Genomic DNA, 17,006 nt, shown 5'->3' with positions numbered 1-17,006 from the left:
TTGAGCAGGAGTCTTGTTTTGTTATGAACAGTTAATTCACATATATTTTTAACTCTGTTCTTAGTAATTCATTTGTGTAACAGATGTTATGACTATTTCTTTCAGGACCACTGGGATGATGTTGTGTTTGCCGATAGCATAAGCAAATTTCCAGCTTATGAAAGAGTCGTGCTCAGGCATCCGGGCTTTGTGCGCCCTGTTGTTCTCTTTGGTCCAGTGGCTGATATTGCCCGAGAGAAACTACTTAAAGATTTTCCGGACAAGTTTACATCACCTCGTAAGTTTACACTTCTAAGTTTATTTATAGAATTGAATGACAATAGGAACATGTTTTAGGTGTTATTGTACATCAGGTGAGCTAGCAATCAGAATACATTTGAGGCTGAAGTGATGAACAATGTCAGTATAACAATTGTAACATTTAGGGGGAGTTGCAGAAGAATTTCTGGAAGTGTTAACAGCAAAATTTGGTGAACTGTTCACATATGTGTCCAAACAAATTTTTAAAAAAGTCATAAGATCAAGTCCTGTGTTTTGTGAGTGTAGTCCTCAATATTGCTGCAAATAGAGAGCAATCCTTGGGATAGGTAGCTGCGAGGAGTGATCCGAATTATTATAAACAAGCACAGAATGAAAGTTAGTTGTGAAAATCTCATACACCAGGTCCTCTGCAGCTAGTGTGTATTTTATATGGCTTGTGAGGTTAAAAATGTCAGCACTATTGTGTGCAGTGTGGACTGTCTCTCATGACCACTGGTCAGTGTCAAGAAGCTCGTACTGCATGTTCAACCAACCTGGACCAATCCTCATGCACACCATAGTGGGATTTGGAGAGAATAGATGACACACTGGTGAGTCCACATCATTCAGAAACATGATGAGTAAGACTGATGTGGAAAATTTGTACATTCTATGCATGTACATTGGATCATTTGATGTTCCACTAACTATGTCACCAAAATTTACATTACAGTATGTGATACCAAATGAAGCAGCATTGTGCTTCAGACAGTGGGCTTTCATTTGAGAGACAAACAACCCATATATTCCAGTTGGCCATGAGGATTTAGGTTTCCTGCGGTTGCCTTTGTTTAGGCAATGGCTCTTTTGAGAAGGGCATGGCTGATTTTCTTGCGCATCTTTCACTGTAACTGTGACAGGTTAAAATGACTGTCAGGTTCATCCAGATATATTTGAATTTGCATGCTAGAGGTAAAGATTAGTCCAAGAGAGTCTGGCTTCAGCTGCCAGAGTCTGTGGTCATATATGTGAAAGTTGCATTTGCACATACATATGTGTGTGTGTGTGTGTGTGTGTTGTCTATTTTCGACAAAGACCTTGTTGGCCAAAATCTCACTCTCCAACAGTTTTTTTGTTGTGCCTATCTGCGACTCAGCATCTCCACTATAGGGTGAGTAACAACTATCCTTTTCATAATATTGCAACTGTACTCTGTGTTGTATATGAGCTGCTCCCCATGTTACTTGACCCCTCCCCCTCTCCCTCCATATCCCCTTTCCCTCCAAAGAAAAAAATAAGTTCTTTTTCTCCACCATATTGTAAATTTATATATATGATATACGAATCTTGTTTCATGGCAATTTATCCATTACTCTTGATTTTGTTTTCTTTTGTACATGCTTTCATGTTGTGGGTTGTGCACATTGTGTTTCTTAGACCACAATTCTGTACCTTTTTCTCCTTTCTATGTCTGTACTTATAATTCCTGTAACTGTGTTTTTATGTATGTCATTGTTCTTTAAATTCATAACTTTGTCAACTACTGTACACTGAAGAAAGCAAATTCATTAAACTACTATCATTTCTGTTTTTGCTGCGGACTCATAGACATCATACCATGTACCTATACTGGCTATGGGATCAGTTTATTGAAATGTCCTAGAAAAGGTCAGTTCTCTTTGAGAGTGTAATTTGTTTTGCAGTTAAAAATACTGAGATTGTTATTTCCTATTTTTAACTAGTGGGGACACCAGAAATTGTCCTGACAGTGCTAGTAATACCGTATTTCCTGTTGCTTTTGGCAGTATTAGTAGTGGCAGCTGTTTTGCTGCTGCTTGTGTAAATAATAATAACACAAGCCTGCTGCCTATATCTTACATCCATTGTAGTGTTTACATAAGCTGTCTTCCCCAAGTTACATAATGCTTTGTTTTCAAATATGCATTAATTCCATACTTTTGTAACATGATCATGTAATCCAAAAAACACCCTTTTGATTTTACTCATCTGTAAACTGTTTTATTTTGTTCTACATGGCTACAGCATTAAAAAAATATTTGATTTTCTTTACACTTGCATACATTTCAGCTTTAGCACAGAAAAGAAGAAAGAAAAAAAAAAACACAGTAGGGAGAACTTCTGTATGCAAAACTGAAAGTGACATGGTATAAAGGTAATGTAGTAATTGTGAACACGTATTGTTGTGAACTTTTCAAGCAGGGGTTAGTTTTCGATAGCCACCTGCCGTGAGACTGAATGGTCCTCAGTAGTTTGCTGTAGCACTAAACATCAGTCACCACTGGATATGAATCTGTGCTTAGTTTGGCCTTCTGTCCAAGAGCTAATTCTGGAATGGTGCTATGTATGATATCCAGATCAGCAGGAAACAAAAATTATGCAGTAGGTGTCGCAGATAATATAATGTAATTTTCTAGCATACAGAAGATATTGAGGTGAAACATCTTATGTGAATGAATATTTGTCTTTCAAAGCTGATGGTGCAGCTTCCAAAGTGTCATGAAACAGGAGCAATGCAAATGTTCCAAAGGTGAATAAACCCCTGTTAGCATTGTATGAATTTGGAAAGGATTTATTTATGTATTTTAAAATTTAAAATCGGAGAAGAGAATTGTTTAGACATGAGAGGTATCAGTCTATTAATTTCACTTTATGCTACATGTTTCTTACTTATTTAAAATTTCTCCTTATCCAGTCAGCAAAGTTCTGTATCTTACCACATTTATTGTCCAGTATCTAATTCTTCTGTGTTATTTTGTTAACTCTTCAGACATTGAAGGAAAATTGTTCATTGCCTCTTCAGTGGTGATGTCAGTTTTCGAGTAAATTTAGTAATGCAGATGTGGAAGGCTACAAAATGGTTTCTGAGGAAGCTGTGAGTGGCAGAGAGCACCGAATGGATGACAGCAAGAATGGTACGAAAATCTAAAAGAAGAAACTGAGAGTAGTACAAAACATGGAAACCAAGAATTGTTAGTAGTGTATGAACAAAACCACAATATGAATTCAAGGAAATAACTGAGAGCAAGCAAGTAGTAACTATATGCAAAAATTACTGTCAGTGATTGGTAAGCTTCAGATATATTGACACAACACAGATCAGGGAAATGTGTGTACTTTTCTCCTTCCTAAAGCCACCAGAGGGTCTTGCCAGCTGATGCAAAGTCTCTGCTGTCTGCAATGTGACCGTGAAATTGAGCAACTCACATTGATGTTGGTGCGTTCATTTCGATAAGGAAATGAGAGTCTGGCAACAGTACTAAATACCTCCCACCCTTTAACAGACGTGGAGAGCCCAAAATGTTCTGCCTACCAGTGAGAGCGGGAGCGCTGTACTGGTAGCCCTGTCTGTGGCTCCAGTTGCATCTCAAAATCTGGGATTTCTATTCCCATGAACATTGTGGCCATGTGCTGATGGTCTATTTGTTGTTGTGATTGCTGCCAAGGTACTGAGACTGCCACTGATTGCAGTGTCAGAGAAAGTGATCCGACCTTGATGAGTTGTCAATCCTATGCCGCTCCTTTTGCCACTAGTGATGACAATGGGCCCTGATTGTAATGTTGTAATAGCTCAGTGACTGTAGTAAGGTGTGAACCTAGGAGCACTTGCAGTCTGTGGGGAATTCTTAAAAGCTTGGTCATTGAAAGTTATGGGGCCGGAAGCCCCTGTTGTGGCTTGAGGAGTGAGGATATCTCCTGTGCGGTCGCAGTGGTGGCTGATTCCAGAGACAGAGGATCATCTGGCACCCTTTACTATGGCTGAGAATAATGGCCAGTGCCTGATACGACTTCTGGCTGAATGTGTAACCCCACACATTGACACTCTGCTTGTAGCTGGATGTGTAACTTGGGCTCAGAGAGTCATGCTGCAGGTTGTGGCAGGTCTGAGAGTGTGTGCGGCCAGTGCCTTTGCAGTACCTCAGCCGGGCTTTGTCTGTCGATTGGTGTACAGGGGTGTGGCAAAAAACTTTGCTAGGGATTCTGGAGCACTGACAGTGCTTTCCACATTTGCATCTGGTAGGTTTTGACCATACACTCTGCTGCCAAGTTTGATGCCATGTATAATGGGGATGTGGTCAGGCACCATATTTCATTGCATCGGCAGAATACCTCAGAGTCTGTTGAAATGAACTGGAGTCTGTTGTGAAACAATAAAGTGTGAGGTATTCCATCCATGGCAAAAAAAAGATAAGTAGTGCTCTGATTGTAGAGCGTGCAGTTGTAGAAGTGACTTGCGTCACAAACGAAAATTAGGGAATGCATCCACCCTCTAAAGGGCCACCAGAATCAGTGTGCACCCTCTCCGAAGGGTGCTCAGGCTGGGGCCAGGAGAGGGGGAGGAAGCTTTTTGCTGTGGATGCTCGATTACATGTGTACGTGTGTCATACAATGTGTGCTCAATTGTGCTGCCTACCCTGGCCATTAAATGTGGGAACAAGCTAAGGCTTTCGTCTTGGACACCCTCGAGTGGGATGTATGTGGCAACTGAAGGATGTTGTTGTTGTTGTTGTGGTCTTCAGTCCTGAGACTGGTTTGATGCAGCTCTCCATGCTACTCTATCCTGTGCAAGCTTTTTCATCTCCCAGTACCTACTGCAACCTACATCCTTCTGAATCTGCTTAGTGTATTCATCTCGTGGTCTCCCTCTACGATTTTTACCCTCCACGCTGCCCTCCAATACTAAATTGGTGATCCCTTGATGCCTCAGAACATGCCCTACCAACCGATCCCTTCTTCTGGTCAAGTTGTGCCACAAATTTCTCTTCTCCCCAATCCTATTCAATACTTCCTCATTAGTTACATGATCTACCCATCTAATCTTCAGCATTCTTCTGTAGCACCACATTTCGAAAGCTTCTATTCTCTTCTTGTCTAAACTATTTATCGTCCATGTTTCACTTCCATACATGGCTACACTCCATACGAATACTTTCAGAAATGACTTCCTGACACTTAAATCAATACTGGATGTTAACAAATTTCTCTTTTTCAGAAACGCTTTCCTTGCCATTGCCAGTCTACATTTTATATCCTCTCTACTTCGACCATCATCAGTTATTTTGCTCCCCAAATAGCAAAACTCCTTTACTACTTTAAGTGCCTCATTTCCTAATCTAATTCCCTCAGCATCACCCGACTTAATTAGACTACATTCCATTATCCTTGTTTTGCTTTTGTTGATGTTCATCTTATATCCTCCTTTCAAGACACTGTCCATTCCATTCAACTGCTCTTCCAAGTCCTTTGCTGTCTCTGACAGAATTACAATGTCATCGGCGAACCTCAAAGTTTTTATTTCTTCTCCATGAATTTTAATACCTACTCCGAATTTTTCTTTTGTTTCCTTTACTGCTTGCTCAATATACAGATTGAACAACATCGGGGAGAGGCTACAACCCTGTCTTACTCCCTTCCCAACCACTGCTTCCCTTTCATGTCCCTCGACTCTTATAACTGCCATCTGGTTTCTGTACAAATTGTAAATAGCCTTTCGCTCCCTGTATTTTACCCCTGCCACCTTTAGAATTTGAAAGAGAGTATTCCAGTCAACATTGTCAAAAGCTTTCTCTAAGTCTACAAATGCTAGAAACGTAGGTTTGCCTTTCCTTAATCTTTCTTCTAAGATAAGTCGTAAGGTCAGTATGGCCTCACGTGTTCCAGTGTTTCTACGGAATCCAAACTGATCTTCCCCGAGGTTGGCTTCTACTAGTTTTTCCATTCGTCTGTAAAGAATTCGTGTTAGTATTTTGCAGCTGTGACTTATTAAGCTGATAGTTCGGTAATTTTCACATCTGTCAACACCTGCTTTCTTTGGGATTGGAATTATTATATTCTTCTTGAAGTCTGAGGGTATTTCGCCTGTTTCATACATCTTGCTCACCAGATGGTAGAGTTTTGTCAGGACTGGCTCTCCCACGGCCGTCAGTAGTTCCAATGGAATATTGTCTACTCCGGGAGCCTTGTTTCGACTCAGGTCTTTCAGTGCTCTGTCAAATTCTTCACGCAGTATCGTATCTCCCATTTCATCTTCATCTACATCCTCTTCCATTTCCATAATATTGTCCTCAAGTACATCGCCCTTGTATAGACCCTCTATATACTCCTTCCACCTTTCTGCTTTCCCTTCTTTGCTTAGCACTGGGTTTCCATCTGAGCTCTTGATATTCATACAAGTCATTCTCTTATCTCCAAAGGTCTCTTTAATTTTCCTGTAGGCGGTATCTATCTTACCCCTAGTGAGATAGGCCTCTACATCCTTACATTTGTCCTCTAGCCATCCCTGCTTAGCCATTTTGCACTTCCTGTCGATCTCATTTTTGAGACGTTTGTATTCCTTTTTGCCTGTTTCACTGAAGGATATGGACATGGAATTTCAGCATCCTCTGTAGGAAACAATGCTACGCCTAAAGAATTGTTAAGCCTCTGTTTCACAGCAATATGATTTTGTGTTACTAAGTCTGAATCTTAATCACAAACAATGGAAAATCCTGGATGGAATGTAACAATATTGTCATCACATAGTGGAGATGCTGAGTCACAGATCGGTACAACAAGAAGACTGTCACAAATAAAGCTTCGGCCACTGAGGCCTTCATCAACAATGGACGTACACACACACACACACACACACACACACACACACACACACACACACACACAGGTGCACGCAGACACAACTCAGACACACGACTGCAGTCTTAGGCAACTGAAACCACACTGCAAGCAGTGCATGATGGGAGTGGCGACTGGCGACTTAATATTGTTAAGTGTGAACCTTTTCAGAGACACACTGACCAACAGTTCTGCACCACCACCATCACGGCTGTACACATGAGGGCGTGCTGCGTAGTAGCCGCTACTTTGGAAGCTGTGATTTGGAAATCTTGCAAGGTGGAGCACAATCTGGTGTTGGGCAATACATACTGCTTCCTTGCAGTCAAACTCAATGTTGTGGAAATGGGGAGGCATGATAATGAGTTATGCATTGGCATTTTTGCAGTGGGATTAAAATGAATGTCATAATGATAATTGCTCAAGGGTAAAGCCCAACATTGCAATGGCTGCACCATTCTGTGTGGGAGGTGATTTGAGGGGTTTGTGATCTGTGAGTAACTAGAACTTATTCCCATATGAAAAATGTGGACTTTTTTAAAACCATATGCAATTGCCAACACCTCCTTCTCTATTTGTGAATAATTCTGCTGTGCCTGTGAGAGTGTCATAGATGCAAAATCTATTGGGTGCTCTGTACCATCAGCATTCTTATGTCATGGGATGGCTCCAGTGTCGTACACTGATGCGTTGGTTGCAGGGATAGAACCTTCTCCTGTGTGACCTTCACTAATTGCAGATCTGACTTCTGTGCTTTTCTTCTTCTTTTTTTCAAATTGGAAATTTGCTGTGTGCCACTCATGAGACCAAGTGAATGGAATGCTCTTTTCCTCAAGTGGTTCAATGAATGTATGAGATGAGCTCCTTGGGGAATGAATTATGCATAGTAGTTCACTCCCCAGAAAAGATTGCAGTTGCTTTAAGTATTTTGGAACTAGTAGGGTTCTGATAGCATCAACGTGCTCTGCTATCAGCATGTTTCCTTTGCTGTTTAACATATATATCCACCAAATACTAATGATGCAAATAACTCGTGTTTCTCCAGGTCACAGTGGAGCCAATTGGTCTAGCAATCATTGAAACATTGTTTGCAAGTTTTTCATTTGTTCTGCTGTGGTAGCTGCCACCATCCAAATAGTTAACACACTTTGGAGTAACCTGAGTTAATTGCTCTGGATATCTTTGGAAAATTTCTCATGTTGAGATGACCCCAAATTATAATATTTTGTATTGATGCATTCCAAAAAGCATGTTTATTACCAAGATTTTACGTGTGTGTGCATCTAGATGCAGCTGCAAGTGTGCATGCTTCAAGTCAATCTTTGGAAAATGTTTTGCTTAAACATTCCTCAGGCTGAGGGATTGGTTAAATGTGAATCTCACTTTGTGGGTTAATCATGGAGGTTAATCATGGAATTAGACTCACCGCTAGTTCTGATGCACGGGTTTGTTTTCTTTGCAGTGACCATGGGATTTATCCACTGACTAATGGAAATTGGTGCAATTACCCGCTGTATCTTGTAATCACACTGATTCCCCCTTTACTGCATCTCATATTGCATGATAAAATTTAAGTGCTCCAAACTACTTAAGTGAAATGTGAGCTTCAAAGTCTTTGGCCGTACCAAACATTCATTGTAATTAATGTTGATAATTCTCTAATAATGAATCTAAATCCTTGAATGGTACCAAGCTTGACATCAGGTTCACATCGTCCAAATGTAGTGAAAATGTGTAAACCAAAAATGTTTACAAGCAACAGCAAAGTTACAGCCAGCAGAGTGACTTGGCATTCCATGTTGTCATACAGGGTGACAGTTGTTGAAATATATGAAAAAGACATAAAGTTAGAATCAACGGCATGCACACAATTTATTCAACACGTAAACATCACTACAGATATTCGGATTTAGGTTATGACATGTTTGATATGCCTGCCATCCTTGGCAATGGTGTGGCACAGATGAATAGCAAAATTCAGCGTGCCTCGCTGAAGTGTAGGAATATTGATGCTGTCGATGACCTCCTGAATGGCTAGTTTTCAGCTCAGCAATGGGTTTGGTGTTATTGGTGTACACCTTCTCTTTAATATAGCCCCACAAAATGTAGTCGCAAGTGTTCATATCCAGAGAATACGGCAGCCAGTCGATTCCAATGCCAGTGTCCTCTGGGTACCCCAGAGCCAGAAAGCGGCCCCAAAGTGCTCCTCCAGGACATCAAATACTCTCCTGCTTTCATGGGGTCGAGCTCTGTCGTGCATGAATCAGGGTCACTTTGGATAATGGAGATAAAGTCATCTTCCAAAACCCTCATGTACTGTTCATTAGTCACCGTGCCATCAAGGAATATTGCACCAATTATTCCGTGACTGGACATTACACACCACACATTCACCCATTGAGAATGAAGAGACTTCTTGATCGCAAAACATGTATTCTCAGTCCCCTAAATATGCCAACTTTGCTTGTTGACAAACCCATTCAAATGAAAGTGGGCTTTGTCGGTAAACCAAACTATGTTCACATCAAAGTTCCCTTCTCAACTCTGTGAACAATAGTGTTGGCGAAACACAACTGCTGTTCCATGGACCTAGGGCTTAATGGCTGATGGGTTTGAATTTTGTATGGGAAGAGATGCAGGTCTTCAATAACAATTTGTCACAGTGTCTCCCAGTTGATTCCCAGATGTTGTGCAGCTCATCTCATTGATTTTATTGGGCTGGTTTGAAACACAGTGCTTGTCTTCTTGATGTTTTCAGGTGTTTTAACCCTTTTTGAATGACTGACATTTCCAACACTGTCATCGCAAACACTTCCCATTCTCTCAGACTTGCAGATCGAATTCTTGATTGTTAGCACACTTGGACTTGCTATCTTCAGCTTGAACTCAGTTGCAAACTTCCTTTGAGCTGCACTGTTGAGCTATTATTGCTCACATAGCAGGCCTTCACAAATACTAGACGCACAGGCAAACCGTTCAAAAGTCATGACGATTTTATTTCATATACTTCAATAATTGTCACCCTGTATTTTGCCCGTACAGTAGTTTGCCCTCTCAAGGGAATCTTTTACTTGATGTGTGAAATAACCTGCTGCTGTGGCAGCTGCAGACCTGTGGAACCCAAATGCTGATAGATTTTCTGGTTAGTCGAAAAAACTACTGCTCATGTGACAACCTGGAGTCTGGTTGTAGTACTGTTGGTATTAAACTCAATTAGGTGTTTATTTGGCACTTGGCCAGGTTCTGGCAACACTGTAATGAAAGTGAAAATCAACACTAAGTCGGGTTCTGCCACCTGTAGTGTATTATTTATCTATTTATTACGCAGTTGTAGACGTGTTACCTGATGTTTTAAAAGAAGATCATACATCTTGTAGTTTTCTTTTTTCATTTTTTTGCAGTTTTATATTCTTTTGTTTTTATTTATAACATTTACAAAGAACAATACTTTTCAAAATAACAATAATTTAAGGTTGAAATATAAATAAAACTTTGTTGTTTTTTGTGACGAATATAAAAAGATGATAGGATAGAGGAGAGATTTGTTAGTGCCATCACCGATTGTGAGTGATGGTGAATACCTCAGAATGGTTTCTTCGAGCTGTTGACCTCCAGGCACCCCACCCCAAAAAATAAATAAATAAATAAATAAAATAAAAATATATGTGAGTTGGTTAGTAGTAGAGAAATTGCTAATCCTATGTATTACTAACCTTATGTATTAAGTGCTAATCTATGTACAGAATTTGCTGATTTCTTAGCTAGATTGCCAGCACCTTATGTTTATTTACTGTCACATCTCATCTTCCTCCGCTGTTCCTCTTCACTGTCACTGTTTCTGCTATCATTGTGGGTATTGCTGTCCACCTTCTGGAAATTGCTCTAATGTTGCATGTAGGCATTTCTTTTATGCTGTGTCTGCAGGTTCTCGTCATGCGTTGTTTGTTGTCATGTGTTGAATGTTTGTCAATGCCATTAATTGTGCCCACTGTTCTTCATCCATTTTTGCTGTGAATATATGTGTGTTTGTTTCTGTGTATTCAAAGTGTAGTGTATGTCTGTTGTTCACATATTGTCCGCAGAAGAAGACAGTGTGTTATGGGGAACCTGCGTCGCTGCATGTGCATGTAGATGTCTGCCTCAGGCTCACGCGGTTTAACTGCGTGGGATGAGGTCCATGTCCAGTTAAGAAATGTACCATACCGTAGTTGGGATCGATATGTTTCATTCTCAACTGGTCCCTTACGTTAGGGAGGAAGTCTATGCCTCATATCACTTACATCCCACTTACCTTGCCATGTATCCAAATGCCAACTTTTAAGGTGACATGTCATCTGTATCGGTACACCAGTTATTGCATGTACATTATCTAGTCTCTCCATCTTTAACTACTACCTTGCAGCTCTGTATTTGATTGTGATATCTATGGGGCATATTCCGAGCACCACTCACAGTACATCCATGGAGGTAGTGCTGAAGGCTCCAGATAGCCTTAGTAGGACACTTCTTTACCTTCATGTGACTGATGCTTTGTTGATGACCATGTGTGCACACGTGCTAGCTGTGAAGCTAATTACTGATTCAAAGAGTGCATAGTGGTATGTCCTTATGACTGGTAGAGGTAGCCTGTACTGTTTTGAATTTATCTTCTCCAGTTTATGTAGTATTTTTTCTGCTTTGTCTGTTGTTATCCTTATGTGTTCGTGGAAATTCAATTTCTCATCTATGTGTACCCCATGATCGTGTGTAACATGTGCTCATTTGATGCTTGTTTCCATAATTTTAGCTGAAGAATTACTTTGGAGTGATCCTTTCACTAATGTGTGTGTTGTTTTGTTTTTGGAGATCCTGATTCTGTTATTGTGACACCATTGTGTAATTTTTTGTAGATGGCTTTCTCTTCTAGCTGGGCTCTGTTGTTTGCAGTGACTACAACTAATAGGTCATCTGCATAGGAGACAATTCCATCTAGCCTTTCATCCCCATCTAGAAGTTGCAGGAAGTGTTTGATTGTTATGTCCCAGAAGATGGGACTGCAGATTGACCCTTGAGGACAGCCTTTGGTAATTCTTTTAATTGCTTTCCAGCTGTCCATCTGCCATTTGACTACTCAGACTTTACAGTAGTCTAGGAAACTGTTATACAGTGATTGTAGTACCTTAAGATGTCTTAAACTTTAAAACATTGCGGGCAACCAGAGGTTATCGAATGTTCCGGCAATGTCAATGTTTATTGCAATGGTGTATTTCTGTGTTGTAGTATGAATTATGTGAAGGGCCTGGTTGATGGCATCATCTATTGATTTGCCTGTTCTGAAGCTGAACTGTTGTTGGCTCTACCTCTGTGTGTTTGCAAGCAGTTACACAGTGGTTTCTCCTGAAACTTTGCTCAGATGTTTATAAGGCATATTGGCCTGTAAGTCTTTGGATCTGAAGGATCTTAATAATGACTGCTTTGGAGGTTTTCCATACTGTAGGTTCCCTGTCCAGCCATAATGCATCGTTCAGTAACGTTGTTAGGAACGGCGTGATCAGTGGTGCTAATGGATACCATCTGGTCCAGGTGCTTTCTTGTTTTTGAGCTCTGAGATTGGTAGCGCAACCTCTTATTGTGCAAAACGACAGATGGCAGTTGTGGTGTTGTATAATGTGTGTAGGTTTTCTCATAGTGTTGTATGATATAGTGTGTCTGTATTGATGACATCATCAGTGAGTAGTTTATACAGCAGAAACTCTGGTGTATTGTCATCGTACCATGATTTCTGCCTTAGCTTTTCCAGAACTAGTGGGGTTTTCTTATCTTCTCTGTCAGTATCTATTATTTCCCTTTAATATAATTTTCGTTTGTATGTGGCATCTTGTTTGTGTCTAGGGAGTTCGTTGTCCAAGTTATTGGTGAGCTTTTTGTCTTCTGTGCCATTGATATTGATGTGTTGTGAGAATCTTGTATTACCAGTGTTAGCTGCTTGTGCGCTCTGTAATTGATCCCTCCACTAATGTTTTCTGGATTGTATTGTTGGATAATTTCCATTAATTTGTTCCATTCTGCATTGTGAGGCAATAAGTGTCTGGTGCTTGATTTGATCGTTGTGTTCTGAGTGTGAGTTCTTGTGTATGTTATGACATTGTTGTCCCTACTCATTATATTGTTGTATATGGTCCAGTTTGTTAGTGTGCCATTGCTGCATTATTTGCTAGTGTAATGTCAATATTACTGCTCATACCCTTGAACCCTGCATATGTTGGCATAGGTCCCTCTGTGTTCATTACATGTAATTGTGTTTCTTATATTACGTCAGTAATTATGCGTCATCTTTTATCTGTTATGTCTGAGTTCCAGAGGGTCATTCTGGAATTCATGTCAGCACTTATCACTAATTTTTTGCCTGTGGCATACATTGCTAGCTTTCTGATGTGGTCTGCATATGGTTGTACTTGATCATTGTATTGGGTGTACATGGATGTCCATGTAAGGTTCCCATTAGTTATCTCTGTCGTAACTAAATGTTGATTGCATAACTCTGTTACCTTAATTATGTTATAAGTTCTATTTTTAAGTTACTATTGCAGCCTTACAGTTATTGCTGCCTGTTATTGTGGTAGCATGTTTTGGTAGACACGTTAGTTGCCCACCTCTATTATAAGGTTCTTGTAAGCACATGATGTCTCCTGGAAGCCTTGTGCTATTTTAGAGATTAGTGTATACACGTTAACTGTATATTCATGTTTATAAATAGAATTATAGTTTGAATGGTGGTTTGTATTCCATTCAGTACATCCATGCTTCATATAGGTGTGTGAAGGTTATGGTAATGATTTAATGAGTAACAAAAAGATTTAAAATATAATGTTGTATTTTTATTATAATAAACAATGTATGTATTACGTATTTCCTGTAGTATATAAAATACTGTAACAACTTAGGTTAAAGACTGATGAGTCACCAATGTTCTCAATCGAATGATTGTATAAAAACATGTTATGTGACAATAAAGTATCTTATCTTATCTTATCTAGCTTAGCTTGTAAATCACCTGACAGGTTTCACAGATAGCCCTGCCTTTGATGGGATAGATGATGTTAGTGACCGGACTGGAGCAGATGGTGGTAGGAGGATGTACGGGACTGGTCTTGCATCTAGGTCTATTACAGGGGTATGAGCCATGAGGTAAGGGATTGGGAGCAGGGGTTGTGTAAGGATGGATGAGTATATTGTGTCGGTTTGGTGGACAGCGGAATACCACAGTAGGAGGGGTGGGAAGGATAGTGGATAGGACATTTCAGGGCATGACAAGAGGTAATCGAAACCCTGGTGGAGAATGTAATTCAGTTGCTCCAGTCCCAGATGGTACTGAGTTACAAGGGGAATGGTCCTCTGTGGCCAGACTGTGGGACTTTGGGAGGTGGTGAGAGATTGGAAAGGTAAGGCACGGGAGATTTGTTTTTGTACAAGGCTGGGAGGATAATTATGGTCAGTGAAGGCTTCAGTGACACCCTCGGTATATTTTGAGAGGGACTGCTCATCACTGCAGATGCTACAATGATGGGAGGCTAGGCTGTACAGTAGGGACTTCTTGGTATGGAATGGGTGGCAGCTGTCGAAGTGGAGGTATTGCTGGTGGTTAGTAGGTTTGATATGGACAGAGGTACTGAAGTAGCCATCTCTGAGGTAGAGGTCAACTTCTAGGAAGGTGGCTTGTTGAGCTGAGTAGGACCAGGTGAAGCAAATGGGGGAGAAGTTGTTGAGGTTCTGGAGGAATGTGAATAAGGTGTCCTCACCTTCAATCCAGATAGCAAAGATGTCCTCAGTGAATCTGAACCAGGTGAGGGGTTTAGGATTCTGGATTTTTAGGAAGGATTCCTCTAGATGGCCCATGAATAGGTTAGCATAGGATGGTGCCATGCGGGTGACCATAGCCGTACCGTAGATTTGTTTGTAGGTAATGCTTTGAAAGGAGAAGTAATTGTGGGTGAGGATATAGTTGGTCATGGAGACTAGGAAGGAGATTGTTGGTCTGGAATCCATAGGGCGTCTGGAAAGATAGTGTTCAATAGCAGTAAGGCCATGGGCATTAGGAATGTTAGTGTACAGGGAGGTCGCATCAATAGTGATGGGCAGGGCACCGTGTGGTAAAGGGACAGGAAGTGTGGAGAGTCAGTTGAGGAAATGGTTGGTATCTTTTATATAGGAGAATAGGTTCCGGGTAATAGGTTCAAGGTGTTGGTCTATGAGAGCTGAGATTCTCTCAGTGGGGACACAGTAACTGGCCACAATGGGGCGTTCTGGGTAGTTGGGTTTATGGACTTAGGAAGCATGTAGAAGGTGGGAGTGCGGGGAGTGGTACGGGTAAGTAGACAGATGGACTCTGGAGAGAGGTTCTGGGATGGGCCAAAGGATTTGAGTAGTGACTGGAGATCCTGCTGGATTACTGGAATGGGGTCACTGTGGCATGGTTTGTAGGTGAAGTATCTGAGAGCTGCTGGAGTCCTTCTGCCACGTAATCCTTGCCGTTAAAAGCAACGGTGGTGGACCCTTTGTCTGCAGGTAGGATTATAAGGTCAGGATCAGTTTTTAGATGGTGGAATGCAGTTATTTCTGTGGATGTAAGGTTAGTTTGCATGTTGAGGGATTTGGGGAGTGATGGTGAGGCAAGGTTCGAGGTTAAGAAATTCTGGAAAGTTAACAGGGGTTGGTTTGGAGGCAGTGGGGGTGGATCATGGTTGGATGGAGGAGTGAACTGAGTTAGGCAAGGTTCAATATTGGTATTTGGTTGAGTCTGATTGGCCGGGTTGGTGGTGAAAAAGTGTTTCCACTGTAGAGACCAGGAGATGGAGAGGTCTTTGACTAGTCCTACATGGTTGGATTTGGGAGTGGGACGAAAAGTGAGGCCTTTGGAAAGGACTGATATTTCTGTGGGACTAAGACTTCTGGAGGAAAGGTTGATAACTCTGTGGTGGGTCTGTTTAGGTTTTGGGTTCTGTGTGGTGGTGGGAGGGAGTTTAGGAGGGTGGAGTTCGTGTAGTAGGTCTGCGAGACAGGGTTTGTCAGCTGTGAGGGGGTGTGGGGGAGGTTTGGAGGTTGTTGTAGAAGTGGTGGACAGTGGTACTCTGAGGCAGAAATAGGAAGTGAGTAGGATGGAGAGCTTTTTGAGGTGGCATTCTGCACATTGCCCAAGTTCCTGCAGGGCAAGAGTTTCAATGTGTTATGGGTTCCAGGAATTTGCGATTACATAGCAGGAGAATTTTGCGGATGGAGAGAAGGTACTGCAAGGAGGATTCGGCTTGATTGATATGGTTTTGCAGGAGTATGTTGGTGAGGGCTAAGGATTGGCAAAATCTGAATGGGTGGAGGTCATTTTGGAAGGAGGGGTGGCAACCAGAGATTGGTAATTTGATGGTAAAGCCATTTGGGGGGATTTCGTGAGCCAAGCATCAACGCAGGAACAGTATGTGGGACTGGGATCTGGATAGAGATCAGGAAACTTTTCTGTATTGACACAGATGGAAGGAACAAGGATCCATGGTGCTGCAAACAATGTGAAAAATTACATAAGAAAGTAGAATTACATCTGAAGAATTATGCAAAAATACACCCAAATACGTGCTAAAAGTACGAAAAGGACTAAATGGTTGCACAAGTGGGGGGTGGGGGGGGGGGGGAGGGGAGGGAAGAGGTGAAGTCTGTGGAAGACGACGATAGTGGAAGGCGAAAACTCATTTGGTACATCCTTGTACAAAAACAAATCTCCCGTGCCTTATCTTTCCAGTCTCCCACCACCTCCCAAAGTCCTACAGCCCAGCCACAGAGGAGCATTCTTCTCGTAACTCAGTACGATCTGGGACTGGAGCAACTGAATTACATTCTCCGCGAGGGTTTCGATTACCTCTCGTCGTGCCCTGAAATGAGGAATGTCCTACCCACTATCTTTCCCACCCCTCCTACCGTGGTATTCTGCCGTCCACTGAACCTGAACAATATACTCGTCCATCCTTATGCAACCCCTGCTCCCAATCCCGTACCTCACGGCTCATTCCCCTGTAGTAGACCTAGATGAAAGACCTGTCCCATACATCCTCCTACCAGCACCTACTCCAGTATGGTCACTAATATCACCTCTCCCATCAAAGGCAGGGCTA

General features: G+C 41.5%; 1 protein-coding gene across 6 annotated transcripts in view; it reads left to right on the top strand.

The window, feature by feature from the left end:
* The window catches only part of LOC126461015 (tight junction protein ZO-1), a 724,130-nt gene that overhangs the window by 509,223 nt on the left and 197,901 nt on the right, over window positions 1–17,006 (top strand). For all 6 annotated transcript variants that reach the window (XM_050095967.1, XM_050095964.1, XM_050095966.1 and 3 more), the window contains exon 11: window positions 106–277. In XM_050095967.1, coding sequence (XP_049951924.1) covers window positions 106–277 — 172 coding nt within the window. The remainder of the gene's footprint in view (window positions 1–105; window positions 278–17,006) is intronic.

The sequence above is a fragment of the Schistocerca serialis genome, chromosome 1 (assembly GCF_023864345.2).
Source record: "Schistocerca serialis cubense isolate TAMUIC-IGC-003099 chromosome 1, iqSchSeri2.2, whole genome shotgun sequence".
Taxonomy (NCBI): Eukaryota; Metazoa; Arthropoda; class Insecta; order Orthoptera; family Acrididae; genus Schistocerca; species Schistocerca serialis.
The sequence above is the reverse complement of the archived record's forward strand: the minus strand, read 5'-3'. Positions and strand labels throughout refer to the sequence as shown.